This window comes from Phoca vitulina, unplaced genomic scaffold (assembly GCF_004348235.1).
Source record: "Phoca vitulina isolate PV1807 unplaced genomic scaffold, GSC_HSeal_1.0 scaffold65, whole genome shotgun sequence".
Classification (NCBI taxonomy): Eukaryota; Metazoa; Chordata; class Mammalia; order Carnivora; family Phocidae; genus Phoca; species Phoca vitulina.
In genome coordinates, this window is record NW_022589768.1 from 4425973 (window position 1) to 4446542 (window position 20570).

At 44.7% G+C, this 20570-nt stretch overlaps 1 protein-coding gene across 2 annotated transcripts in view; it reads right to left on the minus strand.

Moving 5' to 3' along the window:
- The window catches only part of PDE8A (phosphodiesterase 8A), a 155572-nt gene that overhangs the window by 50025 nt on the left and 84977 nt on the right, over positions 1-20570 (minus strand). For both annotated transcript variants that reach the window (XM_032392017.1, XM_032392018.1), the window contains exons 6-11: positions 18064-18152; positions 8958-9036; positions 7261-7398; positions 2130-2218; positions 503-554; positions 359-401 (exon numbers count right to left, since the gene is read on the minus strand). In XM_032392017.1, the coding sequence (XP_032247908.1) occupies positions 359-401; positions 503-554; positions 2130-2218; positions 7261-7398; positions 8958-9036; positions 18064-18152 (490 nt within the window). The remainder of the gene's footprint in view (positions 1-358; positions 402-502; positions 555-2129; positions 2219-7260; positions 7399-8957; positions 9037-18063; positions 18153-20570) is intronic.

The window sequence follows — 20570 nt, forward strand, 5'->3', positions numbered from 1 at the left end:
ATGTCCTGCTCAAGGACTGTCTGTAGTCTGACACTCAGCACTGCTGCCTCGTCAAGTGCAGGCGAGGCCAACAAGTCACTCTTCCCTCCACACCTCCTGACGCAAGTTCATGCATCTGAGGCGACCAGTTCTCCCCCCACAGGCTGAGACCCACCCCAGGACGCCTGTCAGAATGCCCACGAGTGCTCAGGCCCTTCGGCTCATCAGCCACACTGGGCAGTTAGGGAGAGACACGCTGCCGCGGTGCTGGGAAGACACAGTGCCCCCTGTGCACAAGGCGAGCTCGGCAGAGTAAGGGCCTGGTTTTATCTTTTTCACAAGCCTGATGACCCCTAAGAATGAATGTGGAGCACCATACCTGTATGAGTGTCAGACTGAACACATTCAGTTATTTTCTCAGCCTAAAAATGAATGTAAAAGCCATTAGTTCTGATTGTCTGGTCACGCGATTGGGGGAATCTTGCTGGGCACCCCTGGGGTCCCCAGGGCTCCCCTTACCTACCTTATTGCTGCCATTGCACACTCTGATAATGGACACATAGTGTCTAATTTTTCTGCAAGTAGAAAACAAGGCGTTATTTCTCTCCTGGCTCCCTAGTCTGATGGGTATGCAGCTAATTTTTATTATGAAAGAGCATCTCTCTTTCACAATCTACGAAATGCTCTGAGGGGAGCATTTCTATTGTTTGTGGCCAAGGCCACCAATAAAAAGGCGAGAGTCTACAAGCATCCTCTGGTGTCTGTGCCGAACAGAAGTGGACTCTTCAGTGAAAACAACACAATTCTTCCAAGTCTTCACAACATACAATAAAAAATACTGGTGTTTTAAACAATGGACTGCATGTTAACCAACCAAAAGCCTTTCATTCCTTAGCATGTTTTCACTTTCACAGCCCTTTGTACGGACGTTCCTCCTCAGGTTCCAGTGGACGCCGCGCTCACGGCCATTCAGGGCGGCACCACAGGCCACAATGAGCTCGCCAGCGGGTCTACAACCACGCACTGCCGACTGGACTCCTCACTCACCTACCGGGCCTTCCACTTTTCCAATTTTTCCCCTGGATCGTCAAAGCCCTCTTACTGATCGCAAAAAAAAATTTGGAGGACATAAAAAGGCAAAGGTCGGGACAGAGAGCCCACACAGACCCACCTCCCGGAGGCCATCGCCAACGGGCAGCACAACAGGGGGCCCTGCAGTCAGCTCGGCGGCCCCGCTCCGCCCAGTGCCGGCGGCGGCCCCTGGGCCAGAAACCTCCCGCCTCGGGCCTCAGTTTCCTCATCTGTAAAATGGAGATGATCACAGTGCCCATGCCACAGTGTGTGCTTAGGAGGGCACCGAGAGCCTGCCCACTGAGGGACGAGCTCGAGAAACGGCGGCACCTGCTGTCACCACCACTGCCACATCTCCTCCTGCTCTTTTCTTTCCTTCATTTTTAGGAGAGCGGTCATACACTAGGTATGATTTTACAGTTTGATTTTTGTGTTTATCTTCAGCATTCTTCCTTACCACTTAATTTTCTATGATCATTTCTAACAGTTGCATATTTTATTGTTGGGTGTCCTATAATTCATATTCATAACTTCCCATTGTTCATATTATTTAAGATAGATTCTGAGACAAACCATATGAAATTTTTAGGCTCCTGATATATAATACTTTGCAATCTGTAGTCACATCTGTTTTATATGAGAGTTGATATAAATGGGAGTATTTAAATACCTTTATCTAGTCTGATAGGTTTACGCAGAAATAATACACAGGCTTTCAAATTAGCTAAAAATCTTTTAAAGATAGGGAGTCTACCAGTCAGTGTTCTTACCACACAGCTTAATAACGTGACATTCTAATGGGAATACTTCAGTCTCTCTTGGTCCATGCAGCTGAAGCAAGACCGTCTGGAGCCTGGTGGCTCTGGGCCGCAAGCTGGGGGCGGGGGGGGGGGGGTGTCAGGCTGCAGCCATGAAGATGCTGTAACCTGGAAGGCTGTTCTCTGATGACACCCGACCTTGTGACAAGGCTTTCTTTTAAATATCTGCATGCAGTTCTTAGATTACTGAAGTATTCAGAGCAAATTTTGCACTAAGCCAAACACGGCATGTTGACTGGAGTACCTGGTTTTGCCACTTACCCTCCCTGTCCAATGACAGGTATTATCTTCACATTTTGTTGCACATTATCTCCATTCTTCTTTTTGGCGTGGTAGATTCCTTGCCACTCCTATAAATGGAATGTAAGCATCATTATACCGTGCATTCAAAACATAAACCCAAGAACATCTTCCACTTCAGGTTCTGATTCATTTACCATGGCTAAAGCAATCAGGATAAAAGTTATCCCAACCACAAACACAATTTTGGGTATGTGACCCTTTCCCCTGAGTCCATCTCCTCCTGAGTTGCCGACAAACGCCAGCTTGCCACAGTGTGAGTGGTCACAGGTTTTCAGGGGCTGTCTGCTGGCAAAAGAGGGCCTGGGCCCACGAGTGAAGAATGCTCCCCGGCTGCAGCGCCCAGGCTCCTCGCACTCTCCGAGCCCCTGCCTGCTGCAGTGGAGGAGTGGCATGGCCTCTGCCCCTGCATCTGGGAGGAGGCAAACCTCGGGACAGGGGCAGAAAAGGGGCCACCTCTGCCGCCACTAGCACAGTGGCCTGTTACCACCCTCTGGGACATGTGAGGGAGGTGGAGGAGGAGCACAAACAGGTCCGGACTCAGGTAGGAGAAATCGGTGAGACCTTAAAAGCCAGGGCCGCAGCTACATCAGCCGTGCTCTCACGATCAGACAGAATACGCATGGATCCCTTTAGAGTGAAACCACAGTCTGCAAGAGGTGTGCGCAGGCCATGACCACAGTGAGAACGGGGGCTGCGGGTGGTACCCCTACTCTTGGGAAGTGCAGAGAAGCCTGGGACAGAGCTGGGTTTTGACACCACCTAAAACGTTCTGAATTCCTCCAAGAGTCACCAAGGTGCTTAAGCTAGAAATAGCCCTAAAATCCACTGCAGGACACTCAACTCTTAGGGTGTTCCCTAACCTTCCTGACCTTCTAGATCCCTTAGGACCTGGGGCTGACCGAGGCAGGAAGCAGACCACCACGGCAGCCTCGGTGGCCTAGCTCAAATCTCCTGTCCAGACCCTTACACAGGGTCCGTTCTGGAATCTTCCATGCTTCCAGCCTGGCAACCTGCATGCAAATGCCAACAGGAGAATCTCCCCTTCAGGCTCCTCTAAGAAAGTGGATTCAGCAGAAGCCAGGACATTCTGACAGAAGCAAAGGATGGTTCCTGACGCTCCCCAGTGTACTTCTGAAAACACTGTGCGCCAAGGAAGGACTAAAGTATGAGACAGCCCGAAAGCCCAGCTCCGTGCTTATTGGCCCCGAGCAGAAGGGAGGGTCTTATGCACTACAGTTCTGAGGGGAGACTGGCCTGTGCCAGGCAAGGGCTAAACAGGGGTCCCGAGGCAGGAAGCTACCGCCTGCCTTCCGTCTGCACAGCCCACGTATCCGCCGCAGGAGGCTGCCGCAGACAGGTACAAGACTTACTTCTGAAGCTCACTATCAAGAGAAATGGGGGAAATTGGTTGTGGTGATGTTTGCAAAACTCTGTGAATAGACCAGACACCAGTGAACTGTAGACTTTAAATGGGTGAATTGTATAGTATGTGAATTCTCAATTATTCTCAATGGAGAATTCTCTCAATAGAGCTGTTACATAAAAGAGAGGGAGAAAAATGGGAGACCGGTTCAATCCATCCATCAATCAGCACTTTAAAATATATATGCAGGACTTTCTCCTCCAATCCTTTCTGAATAGACGTGAGCAGCTGCCAGATGCCCAGCAGGGGACTCAGAAGCCAGCTCAGCCAGGGCGCAGCGGTGCCCCAGTGCCTCTGCCTAGGGAACAGCTGGGCCCGTAAGTTCCCCAGTCACTAACAGAAACAAGAACTTTTTACTTACCACAGATCATATTTCTTATCAAAAATATTGACCTATCATAAATACGTGAGTTTTAGTTCTTAAGAATAACACAGTACTACCTTAGAATGCGATTATGAAGATCACATCTGGTAATGCACAGAAAGTCTGAGCGAAGTCGGACACACAGCAAACATTCAGTAAATGGCCTGTTTCTGGCCTAGGGGGTTTTGCACAGGCCTCCCCAGGTCGGGTCCCCTCAGAACTGTACTAAGGCCCACACCCCGCTTCTGTTCTGGGGCAGGCTAAGCACCGAGCTGGGCTTCTCTGCTGAGACAGCCCGCTCTGGGTGCCCAATCATCGGGCTGCTCTGGCCCCAGGGCTTGCGCGGGGCCTGCACATGGTCAACGGTCAAGGGACACTGGTGCTTTTGTTCCCCGAATGGAAAAGGTAGGCCAAGGTCAGAGTGTAGAATCCCTGTAGCCAGGCCAAGGGATGTGAACTCTATGCTGGGGGAGCGGCGTGATCAGACTAACCCCTGGGGAGCGTCGAGTGTGCTGACTGGAGGTGGAGGTCCCAGGGCAAAGGGCCCTGACTGGATTCAGCCACCACAGCCCAGGGCAGGGAAGGAGGCCCCCTGGACACTGAAGCGTAGAGAGGAAGTAAAACCATTCCAGGAATGGAAGCCCAGGCGAGTGTGAGGCCAGCCAACAAGGAGAGGTGGCAGAGGCTGGAGAGCATGGGTTTTTTGGTTAATGGGGATGAGAGAAAAGTCGCTGTTAGACAAGGTGATTTCAAGATGATGCCAGGAAGTTGCACGAGACCTTGGAGAGCAGCTGGGGCTAGAAGTGGGGAGGAGTGGGTCACCTATGCAGAGCAGCTAACAAGGAGCTTTCTGAGGAACACAGCAGGGACGAGGAACCCTGGTAAACCCGGGAGGGAACGTGAAGAAGAGTCGGGAGAAGAGGGGCGCCTGTGAGGGAGGAAAGCAGAGGCGCCACGGGAGCTCCGAGTTTGTAAAAGCTAGAGGGCTGTGCGGCCAAGCGTCATGACTACAGGCCGGCATCGGGCCCCCAACATTTACGCGGCACCTACAGACACGATTTCCAAGGGAAGAGCCCCTGGCGCGTGAGAAGAGGAGAGCGTGGGTTCTAGAGCCTTGCCAGAGAAGTCTTGGGGATGAGGAAAGGGGGGGAATCGGGAAGGATATACATGGGGATGCAAAGAAGCCTAGGAGCGTGGAGGCTGAAGATCAAGGTCATGTCATAGCAGTGATGTACCCCGGAGAGGAGCCGCAGGCTGAGAACAACAGGTGGAGGGGGTTTGTGGAGAGCCGTGTTTGCCAGGCTCTCTGAACATCAGAATTTCTTCTCCGCCCCCACGTGGCACACCTGGGCTCTGACCCTCTGAAGCCCCCGCCCGTCACCTAACCATTGCCTGGGTCCCCATTCTGGTTCCCAGGGCACCTCTGAGCTCTCTCCACTAAGCCCAGTGCCGCTGTCACCCAGGGCTGGCTGACCCCTCAGCAAGCCCTGCTTCTCCCTCCCTAGGGAGACTCAATCAGAAAGGCCATATATTCTTTCACCTCAAAAAATCCGCCCCACTAAGCGGCCAGCCCTGTTGCGGCGCTGCGGGCAAACCAGCCGGGTAGCGACAGAGGACAAGTGGCTGCTCGTCTGCCTCCCCAGGAACTCCAAGACACGACAGATAAACAACCATGCTCCTTTTTGAAATAAAGTGGTACTGAGGTCGATAATATGATAATCTTTCATATTCTCTGCTCACAATAAATACAGATTTTAGAGAACAGGTCTCCTGCTGTTCAGGCTTGAGGCCCTTTGTACCTGGTGCCATAACATCACTTAGGAGGCGAGACGCTGTTCCCACGGATCTGGATGGACCCCAGGGCCTCGCGCTCATCCACTAACCGCCCCTCCCCATCTCCACTCGCTCTCCTCAGTGACGGGTGGGATGCCTCGGTGTCCCTGTGGCCAGATCGAGGCACATGAGGGCCGTCCTCTCTGGCTCATGCCCACCTGACCCTCACAACAAAACCACCGGCTGACCCCTTCTCTAGCAGGAGCGGGAAGGCCATGGTAAAGCCCCCCAAGGCTGCTGGGTCAGGAAGACTGCTGTTTGGTCACTGCCTTCTGAGGACGCCCCTTCTAACTGAGCGAGGGAACCCGGGGTCCAGCTCAGGCGCTACGCCTGAGCACCTGAGGGGCTCTTCATCCATCTCAGCCTTCACTGCTCTTTCCAGAGGACCTGCCTCTCGCCAGCAGGAGAATCATCATCCTTGACAGAAAGGTGGAGGCAGGATGGGATTCGGGTAGTGCCTACTCTTGTTAGTCCCCTGGGCGTAGGTCACTGGGCCCTCACAGCCAGCCTGCCCTCTCCCTGTTTTCACTGCAAGGCAAACTGGTGTGCTCAGAGCCACGGCAGAGCAAAGGGACACGAGCCCACAAACAGCGTCTCAAGGGCCCAGGTAAAGGGGGGTACAGGCTCTGCAGAGCCCTTCTGCCCCCCATGACAGAATGCTCTGCTGGGCTACGGGAAAGGTGCTGGCCGGATGCCACCGGGGAGCAGGCCAGACAGCAGGCCACCAGTGTTTCAAGTGTTCTGAATGATCAGATTAATAGTCTCTCCCCAACTTCCTAAAGTTAAAAAGAGCCCAGCAGGAAAGACTATGAAAAGCAATAGCCTTTTCCTTGTCATCACACATGAAAACCTAGTAACAGTGAGGTGCGGCAGAAGCTAGTGCTCTGAGAAATGTCCTTTCAGACTGAACCTGCCTGCCTTCTGTCTGTCCCTCCAGTGCCGTGATCATGTGACCTGTTGTGTTCACAGCCTGGAATAGGAGTTCTCTAAGGCAGCCGTTTATGTTTTGCCCCTCTTTCTATACCAGAATCCAGCAGAGTGCCAGCACACAGGAGACATTCCAGAAAAGGCTGGACAGATGCGCGAGGCTCAGAGAATTGCTGGGCTCAGGTGTGTTCGGAGACTCTGACCCCACTGGCAATCCTCTACCCTAAGCCACTTGCCAACATCTACCACTTAGATGATCCATTATTAGCAAGATCAATTTACTTATTACAAAGATGAAGATACTGATTTCAAGTGTCAATCTAAGTTATTCTGCATAATAGCTGATCATATCCTACACTTTCTTGATCTTAGTTTCCTCATCTGCAAAATGGGAATAATAGGGATGACACCACCAACACTCCCCCGGGCTTCTGCGAAGAGTAAGACTCAGATCACCTGGCAGCGCCAACACTCAGTGAACACGTCTCCTTCCTTTCCTCTTTGTTAGGTGAAAGTAAAAAAGGTACTGACCTCTTACTTACCTTGCCTATCCTGATGCATGAATTTATAGTATCGAGCAAATCAGCCTTTTTTTCATTTATAGGCACTTCTGCTAACTCCTTTCCTATTAATTCGCCTGACTGATAGCCCATGGTTGTTTCAAATGCAGGATTTGCATACTGGGGGGAGACAAGAGAAACAACATCAAGCAAATTAAAAGAGAATTTGAAAAGAGGACAATCAAGGCTTTTCACCCCAAGCTATCATGTTTTCTGCCCAGAAAGCTCAGGAGCCTGGAGCTTACTGTGACAGTTCTAAAGCCATAAGAGCATAACTCCAGGAGATCCCTGGAGTCCAGAGAAGCCTCTGCTCTGGGACACCTGGCTGGGCTTCCTGCCGTGGTCCCTGGGGCCCCAGAGAGGAGCTGGCCCCATCCCACTTGAACACCAACAGAGGAAAGAAGCCACGTGGAGACAGGCCTGAGGTGCTACAAAAGGGCTTTCTGGATGATGACACAGTAGAATGAAGCACCAGACTGAAGTGCGAAGCACCCAGGCTCTCCTCCAGCAAGTGACTTAACCCTCTAAGTCTCAGTCTGTGTATCTGTTTAATGGGAATGAAACCTCTAGGTTGCTGCTCTCATATGATACACATGAGTAATGCGCTGGGAAAGCAGGCTACGAACTGGGAAATGTTTACAGATGCAAGGCTGTATGGCTGAATCTCAGAGAGGACCACAAGATTAGAAGAAAATGTATAGGAAAGTTGTGCAGCGCTAATAGTAATAATAATAAAATAGGGATGATGATAAAGCAGTAACTGCTATCGCTTAAGGTCTATTTCCCTTGCCAGACACTGGAGTGAGCACTTTGCATACACTCACCCACTTAGAACCTCCTGACAAAAGGCAGGTGGTTGTGAGTATGACTATCATTCCCATCTGTACAGCTGAGAAAGACAAGGAACTTGCCCAGCGATGCTCAGCTAGGAAGGCGTGGCAGCCGCCTGCAACCGCGGCCCACCTGCCACCAGCCCGTACCCTCAGCACCGGCCCAGGCTGCCTCTCAGGACGCTGACCCCTGAAAGCCGCAATTGATCGGCAGCTCCTTCCTGAGCAAGCTCAAGTGAGATTAAAGTGAAGAGCTGGAGTGCTCAGAACAGACATCAAAGTGCAGCTGATTCCCAGACAAAAGGAGCATTTCCTTGGTACAAGCCCTCTTTTGTTATCTCAAAGTACAAGTTACGTTATCTTAAGCCGCTTTTATGAATCTGCTTTGCTAATAATGGGTAATTTGTTCAGCAACTACTAGGTTCTTCTGGAAATTCTGAGTAGTTTCTAGTAGATTTCTTTAGGTGTAAACTATCTTCAAAAACAGTGAGAAAGGCAAGAGCTTGCAGACCTTATGGTCAGAGCCTCCTCCTACTCCAGTGGTAATCCCTTTGGATAAAAGTCTCCTCTTGCTGAATAAACAAACAAAAAGGTGAACACTAATAAATGCAAATGTGGTATTTCCACAGAATATTTTCTAGCACCTTAAGTAATTATTAGTACCTTTTCTTATCTATAAGGAACTTATTTTAAATTACATATTTTATATATTTTGTTCTGATAATCCTCTAAGGAAAACTTGGGCTCTTGAACTTCGAAAAGAAAAAAAAGATCATACTGGCGGGGTTCAATCCTAAAAGAACAAACAATCCCAGAAATTCAGAAAAATGAACTTCCCAAATAACAAACCTGTATAATGTGGTCTTCACTTGTAATTTCAATTGCTTCTTGACTTCTCTCTAATGCAGTGAATATTGAGTTACAAGCCCTTTATGGGTAGGGAAAAAAAAAAGACTGATTAATTATAATACAAATCTTGGGTTATTGCATTAACTTATTTAAATGTATTTTTCATTTGATGATAAAAGTAACAAATACTAACTCAAGAAAAAGGAGGAGGGAAATATTAAAAAGCATAAAGAAAAAAGAAACACCTTCCGCAACTGTGCTACTTGGGACCATGACTACATACAATGGGTGCCCCCATTCCTGTGTGAGGACCAAGGTGGGATACACACCAGGCCAAAGCTCAGCCGTTCCCCAGCTCTGGGACCCTGTGCACGGGACTGAACCTCCTGAGTCTCCCTTCTCCCCATCTGAAGAGCCCTCCTGAGAACTACATGAGAGAAGAAAATCAAGCATCCTGCACAGAGTCCGACAGAAAGGAGGTGGTCAGTCATTTGTAGTTATTATTTCTTTTTTTTAATGTAAAAAAAGAACATGTATTTGGAATGAGGAAAAAAATCACAGCAAATTACAATCTTAGAAAGATGATAATCATCACAAAATCCAGAAAAATAACCATACAGTTAAACTTGAATAAGGCAGGGGTTAAGAGTGTTGACCCCCTGTGCAGTCCAAAATCTGCCTATAACTTTTGACGCCCCAGAAACTTAAGTACTAACAGCCTCCTGTAGACCAGAAGCTTTATCCGTAATACAACCCAGTCAATTAACACAGATTTTGTGTGTTATATGTATTATATACACTGTTCCTCACAATAAAGTAAGCTCAGGAAAAGAAAATGCTAGTAAACAGATCATAAGAAAGAGAAAATACATTTATAGGTATTTATTGAAAAGAATCCACATATAAGTGAACCCGTGCAGTTCAAACCCATGTTGTTCAGGGGTCAACTGTAATTTTATTAATAAACTACCGGATACAGATCTGTAGGACAGTTTCTGTATATATCTGTCAATATAATCTTTGATTGCTTATTCATATCACAACATATTTTTTACAGTTACCAGAAAGATAATTCAGTCTTTTTTAACGAAATATAGTTGACATATAACATTCTATTAGTTTCATGTGTAAAACATAGTGATTCGACCTTTGTACACATTGCAAATGATCACCATAGCAAGTCTAGGTATCATCTGTCACCATACAAAATTAATACAATACACCTCACCCTTGAACAACACGGGTTCACTTATACGTGGATTTTTTCAATAAATACAGTATTGTAAATATATTTTCTCTTCCCACGATCTTTTTAATAGCGTTTTCTTTTCCCTGGCTTACTTCATTGTGAGGACACAGTATATAATATACATATCATACAAAATCTCTGTTAATTGACTGGTTCTGTTATGGATAAGGCTTCCAGTCTACAGTAGGCTGTTAGTACTTTAAGTTTCTGGGGAGCCAAAAGTTATACACAGATTTTCAACTGCATGAAGGGTCAGTGCCCCAAGCCCTGCATGGTTCAAGGGTCAACTGTATTACTTGACTCTATTCCCCATGATGTACTTACGTTGTAACCGTAGGTCTGTGCCTCGGGATCCCCTTCATCAATCCGGCATCCAGCCCAAACCCCCTTCCCCTCTGGCTGCCACCACTCTGTTCTCTGTATTTATGAGTCTAGGTTTGGTTTTGTTTTATTTGTTTTGTTGTTTAGATTTCACTTAATTATCTTTCTCTGATGGCAAGATTTCATTCTTTTTATGGCTGCGTAATATTCCTGTGTGTGTGTGTGTGTGTGTGTGTGTGTGTGTAAAACATCTTTTTTTTATCCATTTACCTACTGATGGATACCTGGGTTACTTCCATAATTGGCTATTGTAAATAATGCTGCAGTAAACACAGAAGTGCATACTATCTTTTTGAACTAGTGTTTCTGTATTCTTTGGGTAAATACCTAATAGTGGAATTACTGGGTCATACAGTAATTCTATTTTTAACCTTTTTGAGGAAACTCCTGTTTTCCACAGTGCTGCACCTGTTTGCATTCCTACCAATAGTGCATGAAGGTTCCTTTTTCTCCACATCCTCATCAACACTGTAGCTTGTGTTTTTGATTTTAGTTATTCTGACAGGTACAAAGTGATATCTCACTGTGATTTTGACTTGAATTTCCTTGAGGATTAGTGATGATGAGCATCTTCTCATGTGCCTGTTGGCCATCTGTCTTCTTTGAACAAAATGTCTATTCAGATTCTCCACCTAATTCTTAATCAGTTTTTTGTTGTTGTTGTTATTTAGTTGTATGAATTCTTTATATATGTTGGATATAAACTCTTAGTGGATATATGATTAGCAAATATCTTCTCCCATTCAGTAGGTTGACTTTTCACTTTGTTGATGGCCTCCTTCACTGTGCAGGAGCTTTTTAGTTTGATGTAGTCTCATTTAATTTTGCTTTTGTCCCCTTGCCTTTGGAATTTGATTAAAAAAAAAAAAATCACTAAAACCAGTGTCAAGGAGCTTGCTACCTATTTTTCTTCTAAGAATATTATGGTTTCAGGTCACACATACAAGTCTTTAATGCACTTTGAGTTAATTTTTGTATATGGTTAAGACAGGAGTCCAGTTTCATTCTTTTGCATTTAGCTGTCCAGTTTTCCTAACAACCATTTATTTAAAAAACTGTCCTTTCCCCATTGTATATTCCAGCCTCTTCTGTTGTAGATTAACTGACCATGTAAACATGGGTTTATTTCTGAGCTCTCTATTCTATTGATCTATGTGTCTGTTTTCATTCTAGTGCCATACTGTTTGGATTACTAAGGTTTGTAGTATAGTTTGAAATCAGGGAGCATGGTACCTCCAGCTTTGTTCTTCTTTCTCAAGATTCCATTGGCTATTCAGGGTCTTTTGTGGTTTCATACAAGTTTTTAGGATTATTTGTTCTACTTCTGTGAAAAATGTCATTGGAATTTTGATGGGGATTACATTAAATTTGCAGATTGCTTTGCATAGTATGGACATTTTAACAATATTAATTATTCCAATCCATGAGCATGGCATATTTTCCTATTTATTCGTGTAGTCTCCAATTTCTTTTATCAATGTCTTATAGTTTTCAGTGTACAGGTTTTTCACCTCCTTGATCATTTATTCCTAGGTATTTTATTCTTTTTGAAGCAATTATAAATGGGATTTATTTTTCTTTTGGATAGGCCATTATTAGTGTGTAGAAATGCAACGGAATTTTGTATATTGATTTTGCATCCTGGAACTTTAGTGAATTGTTTATTAGTTCTAGTAGCTTTTTGGTGGTGTCTTTAGGGTTTTCTCTATATAGTAACATTTTATCTGCAAATAGTGACAGTTTTACCTTTTCCCTTCCAATTTGGATGCCTTTTCTTTCTTTTTCTTGCCAATTGCTCTGGCTAGGACTTCCAGTACTATGTTAAATAAAAGTGTGTGTGTGTTTGGCAGGGGGTGGATTCTTGTCCTGCTTCTGATCTTAGAAGAAAAGCTTTCAGTTTTTCACTACTGAGTATGGCGTTATCTGTGAGTTTGTCATATATGGCCTTTCTTACATTGAGTTACGCTCCCCATACCCACTTTGTGGAGAGTTTTTATCATGAATGGATGTTATACTCTGTCAAATGTTTTTTCTACATCTACTGAGATGATCATAGGATTTTTAGCTTTCATTCTGTTAATGTGGTGTATCATGTTGATTGATTTGTAGATCGAACCATCCCTGTATCCCTGTATGTCCAGAATAAATGGTATATGATCCTTTTAATGTATTGCTGAACTCAGTTTGCTAATATTTTGTTGAGGATTTTTGCATCTATGTTCATCAGGGATATTGGTCTGTCATTTTACTATTTTGTGGCATCCTTGTCTGGTTTTGGTATCAGGGTAATGCTGGCCTCATAAACTTGAGTTTGGAAGAATTCCCTCCTCTTTTGTTTGAGAAGAACTGGTATTAATTCTTCTTTGAATGTTTGGTAGATTTCACCAGTGAAGCCCATCTGGTCCTGGACTCTGTTGTTGGGAGGTTTTTGATTGTTGCTTCAGTTTCCTTACTAGTAATTCGTCTATTCAGATTTTCTATCTCTTCATGATTCAGTCTTAGAAGATTATATGTTTCTAGGAATTTATCCATTTCTTCTAATTTGTTGGCATATAACTGTACATAGTTGTCTCTTATAATTCTTTGTATTTCTGTGGTATCCTAAGTTCTCTTCCATTTCTGATTTTATTTATTTGAGCCCTCTCTTTTTTCTTCTTGGTGAGTCCAGCTAAAGGTTCGTCAATTTTATCTTTTCTGTGAACCAGCATGTAGTTCCACTGATCTTTTTCGTCTCTATTTCATTTCTTTCTGCCCTGATCATATTTCCTTCCTTCTACTAACTTTGAAGTTTGTTTGTTCTTCTTTTTCTGGTTCCTTTAGGTGTAAAGTGTTATTGTTCGAGATTTTTCTTGTTTCTTCAGGTAGGCCTGTATTGTTACGAACTTCCCTTTTAGAGCCACTTTTGTTGCAATCCCATAGATTTCTTTTTTCATTTGTTCCTGAGCATTTTTAAAAATTCCTCCTTTGATTTCTTTGATGGCCCATTGGTTGTTCAGTAGTGTGTTGGCTTATTCTCCACATTTTTGTGGTTTTTCCAGGATTCTTCTTGTAACTGATTTCTAGTTTCATACCACTGTGGTCAGAAAAGATGCTTGCTATGATTTCAATCTTCTTGAAAGTACTGAGACTTCTTTTGTGGCCTAACATGATCTATCTTGGAGAATGCTGTATGTGCACTTGAGAAGAATATGTATCTTGCTGCTTTTGGATGAAGTGTTTTGTATATATCTATTAACTTCATCTGGTCTACTGTGCTGTTTAAGGCCAATGTTCCCTTACTGATTTTCTGTCTGGATGATCTATCCGCTGATTTAAGTGGGGTGTTAAAGTCCCCTACTATGATTATATTGTCAATTTCTCTCTTTATGTCTGTTAATATTTGCTTTATATATTTTGGTGCTCCTATGTTGGATGCATATATATTTATAAATGTTCTATTTTCTTGTTGGGTTGACCTCTTTATCATTATGTAATACCCTTCCTTTCTTTTATTACAGCCTTTGTTTTAAAGTCTATTTTGTCTCATATGAATATAGTTACGCCAGCTTTCTTTTTGTTTCCAGTATGGAATATCTTTTTCCATCCCTTCCCTTTCATTCTGTGTGTATCCTTACTTCTGAAGTGAGTCTCTTGTAGGCAGGCATACAGATGAGTCTTTTTGAAAATTATTAATTTTTAATTCAAGTATAATGCCTTTTGATCAGAGAATTTAATCTATTTACATTTAAAATAATTATTGGGTAAGTACTTACTGCCATTTTGTTCACTGTTTTCTGGATGTTGTTGTAGTTCCTCTCTGTTCCTTTCTTCTCTTTCTCTCTTCCTTTCTGGTTTGATAACTTTCTTTAGTGTTATGTTTAGATTTCTTTCTCATTTTCTTTTGTGTATTTGCTGTAAGTTTTGCTTTATGTTACCATGAATTTCACATATATTGTCCTATGTATTTAACAGTCTATTTTAAGTTGGTAAAAACTTAAATTTGAACATGTTCCAAAAATACATTTTTACTAACCCCCCGTTTTGTTTTTGATGTCACATTTTACACTATTTTATGTATCCCTTAACAAATTATTGTAGCTTTCCTTAATTTTACTACTTCTGTCTTTTGACCTTCATACTAGCTTCATAAGTGATTAATCTGCTACCTTTACTATGTATTTACCTTTTCCAGTGCCATTTTTACTTTCACGTATTTTCTTATTAGTGCCATTTCTTTTCAGCTGGAAGAAATCAGTAGATTTTTTTTAGCAGAAACTCTGCAGGCCAGAAGGGAGTGGCATGACTTATTCAAGGTGCTGAAAGGAAAAAACCTGCAACCAAGAATACTCCACCTGACAAAGCTGCCATTCAGAACAGTCAGAGAGGCAAAGAATTTTCCAGATAAGCAAAAGCTAAAGGAGTTCATCACCACTAAATCAGCTGTACCAAAAATGTTAAAGGGACTTCTTTAATTAAAGCTGAAAAGAAATGGCACGGTTCTATTTAAAGTTATACCATAATTTATTCAACAATCCCCCGTGACTGGACAATTAGGTTATTTCCAATTTAGTTCTCTTATATGCCTCAGAATATGAAAAAAAAGAAAGCAACTGCCTACTTGTTCATAAAATGCAAAGACAATATTAAGGAAACTAACAATAGCAATGCTTTTACATTATTCCTGGTATTAATAAACTATCTCACTAAACAAAACAAAGCAGCTTAGCCAATACAAATTAGCTTTTATTTCTTGGTATATAAAAATCAAGTGATGAAATGTGAATTATATATTAATAAAGCTGTTATTTAAAAAAAAAAATCAAAAAACAAGGAGAGAGAAGTTCCCAACTCTGACATAACAAGCTTAGAGTAGATGGATCTGTGAGAAGCCCTACTTGGTTTTATCATTCTTATTAAAATTTTTGCAGATTTGGTAAATAAAAAATAGTGTATCATTCTCATTTTCATTTTTTTGATTACTAGTGAAGCTGAATATCTATCTTTTCACATTTACTGGCCATTAATATCTCCTGTGAACTGCTTGATCACGGCCTTTTTAATTCTTTCTACTGGATGTTTCCATTTTTCAACTGATCCATCAAAGCTCTTTACATTATTGGGTTTTAACCTGTCTGTCCTATATGTTACAGATATATTCTTCCCAGTATGTTAATTTATCTAAAAATGTAACATTATTGGGGTGCCTGGGTGACAGAGTCAGCTAAGTGTCTGACTCTTGGTTTTGGCTCAGGTCATGATCTCAGGATCGTGAGATCGAGCCCCCCACCCCCATCGGGCTCCATGCTCAGCAGCGAGTTCTGCTTAAGATTCTCTGTCCCTCTCTCTCTGCCCCTCCCGTTCATGTGTGCTTTCTTTCTCTCAAATAAATAAATACATCTTTAAAATAAAAATAAAAATGTAACATTATTTAAGGTTTTTAAAAGAAATTGTAGACAAGCTTAACATTTTTATAGTGTTCAATCTGACTCTCTTCCTATACCCAATCTGGCTTTTATGCCATGCTGAATTTAAAAAGACTTCATCATCCAATTACATATGTTCACTTATATTTTTAGTACTCATGTAGCCCTACTTTTTAACATCAAGTCTCTAAGTCACTGGAATTTATTTTAGGGTTAAGTGTGAGATCAAGATATAACTTAATTTTCCTTCCAAACAGTTAACAAGTTGTCACAATTCTATTCACTGAAAAGTCTGCCCTTTTCCATGTTGATTTAAGCTGCCATGTTGATCATATGCTAAATTCTTAAATATACTCAAGTCTATTTCTACACTTTACATTCCAGTTAACTGATCTAGCAATAACACAAAGGTGCTTCTTATACCTTGTTAGCACATTTTAACATCCGGCAGAACAAGTCTGGATTTCTCCCAGCTCTCTAGCCCCACATCTCCTTTCCTTCATATCTTCATATGGCCCTCGATAATGGACTTTTCCCTTTGGTTGCCAGCTGGTGCAGAGAACAAAGCAGGCCATGATGGCAGATGGGGACAGAGAAGTAAGCAGAAGACGCACCACAGAGAGCTGTGTAGGCCATACCTTAGAGCTTGGACTTTATCTTGAAGGCAATGGGGAGGTGCAGAGCTGACACACAAGTGGAGTTGCATGTTACTAATGACAAAGAGGAGTCAAGAAAGATGTAAGGAGACTAACTGATGGCTCAATAATCCAGGTAAGAGAGAAGAGTGGCCTAAAGAGGAAGATAAGTTGGCATATTCCACAGATACTCAGGAAGCAAAATCAACAGGACTGGGTGAATGACTGGTTAGGGATGTGTGAAGGAGACACAGTGGTTTCAGTCTAGGACCACAGGGGAAATGATGCTGTGTTCACTAAGCTAAGGTATTGAGGAAGAAAAGGTCAGAGGTTACAGTTAGATTTGGAGGAGAGACAATGACTGCAGTTTGGAAAAGGCTGATTACAACCCGAAGGATCCCCTGTGCTGTGTGCTGCTTGGAAGGTCTCAGATCTAACTCACTTAATCTCCCTGGGTGTCAGCTGCTGCATCCTGACGGGACCCAATAAGCTCTAGCATCACTGACTGCTCCAAAATCCCGCTTTACAATCTCAGAGTGGCCGGTAGCCTAGCTCACTGTAGGGATGCTGCAGTCAGCCGCATCCGGAGTGAGGGAGGAGCAGGCCTCAAGGCAGCCATCCACCTTAGTTTCCTGGCAAAATCTGGCAACAAAACTCTTTTGGACACTTTACTAGCCTTAAAACATGTCTGCTCACCAGAACTCTGCTACCTCAACCTTCATTTCCTTTGGTCTGTGAAGTACTTCCCCTCCCTGCATGTGGAACCCTGTGCTGGTCCCTACTAATCTTCCTCCTCCAAGGCCTGACCCCCTTATCTCTGCCCTGGGCATATAGAGTGATTTCATTCTCCCCTTGATCCCTGGAAATATTAAAGAATAGCACACCACTCAAGAAAGAAACCTAGGATGACAAAGAGCTGCTGATTTTTTTCTCCTTCTGTCAAAGTCATATAATTTTACTAATTTTTTGCTTTTCCTATTGTACAAGGAACTAGGTTTCTACTCATTTCACTAAAAACAAAACAAAACAAAAAACTGTTGCTCAGGAGCAAACTACAAAATGCTTATCTGTGGAAAAGAAAACATGTCACCTAGCAAAGATAACTAGTATTAATAGGTTGGGTGTTTGTATACAAGTTTTTTTTTTTTCGTAAAAAACTAAACAGATAATTCAGTATATACTTTTACAGCCTGCTTTTTCATTTATGATTCTTTTGGAGCCCCATCTTTAAGTGTGAGTGTCCCATCACTAAAGTAACCACTTGCTAGACACCCAGGCAGACGCTAAGAGTCTGGATCAGGAGAGTTGCCAGGTCACCACCCCCTCCCATTTCAGCAGGAGGTCAGTTAGAGCCAAAAGAGCCACAACCCAAGACCTCACTGGCAAAGCTGCCCTGCGTGGTGTGACGTGGGTATTCCAGAAGTGGCGGGATTAATTACCTGAGTTTTAGCTGGGACCGCACCTCTCCGAACTCCAGCTGGAGCAGTTCATTGTAACAGGCCATGAGGCTGGGGTTTTCCACATACCTCTACAAAGAGAAAGGAGATGTTGTGGATAAACAAATGTGCATCTTTAATATGTCTATCAATAAAAATAACTCTTTTCAACAGACTTCTCAAGTGGGTAACCGAAATCTAAAAAATACATCACCTTTAGTGATGAACAGGAACTGAGAAATGAAAACCTGTGGGTACCAAATTAACTTTTAAGAAGGCAGGGCTTAAGAATGCTTTGTTTGAGGTAAGAGAATTTTGGTTGTCTGCATGTCACTATCGGAGGCTAGAATAAGTAGAAGGAAGAAACTTATTGAAGTCCTATTTATATTAACTTCCAGAGTATATTCCCTTATTCAAGCACAGTATGCTGTCCTCCTTACAGCTGTTCAAGCTCACAGTAAGCAAACACACGCTTGCACTTCTCTTTGCACCAGTATTTCACAAAGATAACCCCCACTCAGGCGACATTTTCTACACCCACCTCTAACCACGGCTCAACCAAGGCATCAGAGGATGGCCCTCCACGTGAGAGGTGCTGGCAGGGCCGTGGCTTTGCCCAGCAGCTCTCACTGCTGTGGACAATGACTACCTCGGATAATAACATTTACATAAAGGAAGCACCGCACCACAAAGCAAATTACACAGTTCTGAGAAGCATGGACCCATTCCACCACCAAATTATGGATTCCATGAAGACATCTTAGAACTCACTTGTTCTGTCACATGGTTCCATTCAGGTGGAAGAAGTATTTGGGAATATTTACTCACCCCTATTTCCATGAGCAGCGCTCGCTTTCACTTGCTCGATGCGTGGCTACTACTCTAACGGAGAGGGGGAGGCTGAGGCCGAAGAGGCAGGGCAGGGCCTCTACAGGACACCACCTCCGAGCCAACGCCAGACCTGTCTGGGACACGGGCCCCTCAGAGAGCTCTTGCCTCTGCCACAGCGAAGGTGAATAGCCCCCCATTTAAACAGTGATCAGGATCTTGTCTGAGTGTCAAGCAAGCTAATAACCCAGCCCCAGGTTCATGCCTTATAAACCCTATGACCCTCCTGGGCTGGCTTCCCCACTTGCAGAACAAGACTATCCCGCTCGTAGCCACCGCGGATGACCGTGAGAACCGAGTGCGGCAGCGGGCAAGCGCTCGACCACAGAGGACGGTGCCTGCTCTGTCCCTCGGAGGGGAGCGGGGAAGGCCAGCTGGCCAGGGGCGTGGTGGTCCCTAACCCACAGGCCAACACATAGCCTTCCTCACTCACAGAAGTCAGAGGGGTGCCGTGCCCACCAGCTCTCACCCACTGAGAGAGGAGGAGGGCGCTGGCCCTGCCGTCCGTTCCTGGTCAGCCCCGACTCCACAGAACCCCGGAGAAGGCCGTCCACCCGCGCGGGCGTCTGCTGCTGCCCAGGCAAACAGGGAGGAGCTCCCTGGGCACAGCGCTTGTGCTGCTGCCAGCACACAAGGGGGTGGGGACTGGCGCCGTCCAAGGGCCCGGCTGGCCTCACCAGCTCTGCAGGTGCGATCCTGGGATGCGGACCACGTGAATTTATAAATGGCCTCCCAGGCACGCAACCAGATTTTTCACTGGGTATGAATGTGTATATCCAAACTTCTTCACCCCAAAGGCAGACATCGAAGTTACAAAATAAGCACGTGGGACCCCATGTAGAGCATCTTGCCCCTGCTTTCTGCCCCTCCCTCGCTACTTCTGCTCTGCTTGTGAACATGCAGTCTTCCCAGCCCTTCTCCAAGTACGTCCCAAAGATGCCACGAGGCATGGAGGGCAGAGAAGGGCCCCGGGTCCAGGGACGCTTGGGAGACAGCTGTGCCGCTCCTACTCCTGCAGCAGCAGCCCGCCTCCTCGCCCACAAACCCTATGGACTCCGGAGCTGACTCAACCTCGCTTTTCCAGAGCCTTTATCACGCCCACCTTGCTGGGCCCCACCCGGTGGTTCTCAACCCTGGGCTGCTATTAGAATTACCTGCAATCTTACAAACTAATACCAATGTGCAGGCCCCTCCCAACACCACCTGAAAGAGACTCTCTAGGGAAGCTTTTCAGGGGATTCTCACGCACAACCAGCACTGAGATACACCAAGCCTGAACCTTTCAGATGTTAGTCAGCAAATGCCTGGCTGTGCCACCAGGTCCAACTGACGAAGCAAGCAGGTCTCCATCCATCCTGAAATCCTGAACAATGGCACTAACCCATAAAATAGCTGACTGCCCGCTGAAGACCAGAGACCCCACTGCAGGGTTGGCTTTTAGGTCTAGGGCTGACTCCGGCGCTGGCATCACTGCCTACCAGCCATGGGACCCGGGAGAGTCACCGTGCCCTCGGTCACCTCAGTATCCTGTTGTTATGTGAAGGTACGGGACTCTGCTTAGAGGAAGATTAGTTTTCACTTGAGGTCTCTGAGGACTGGCCATCCACTTGAATTAATCATCT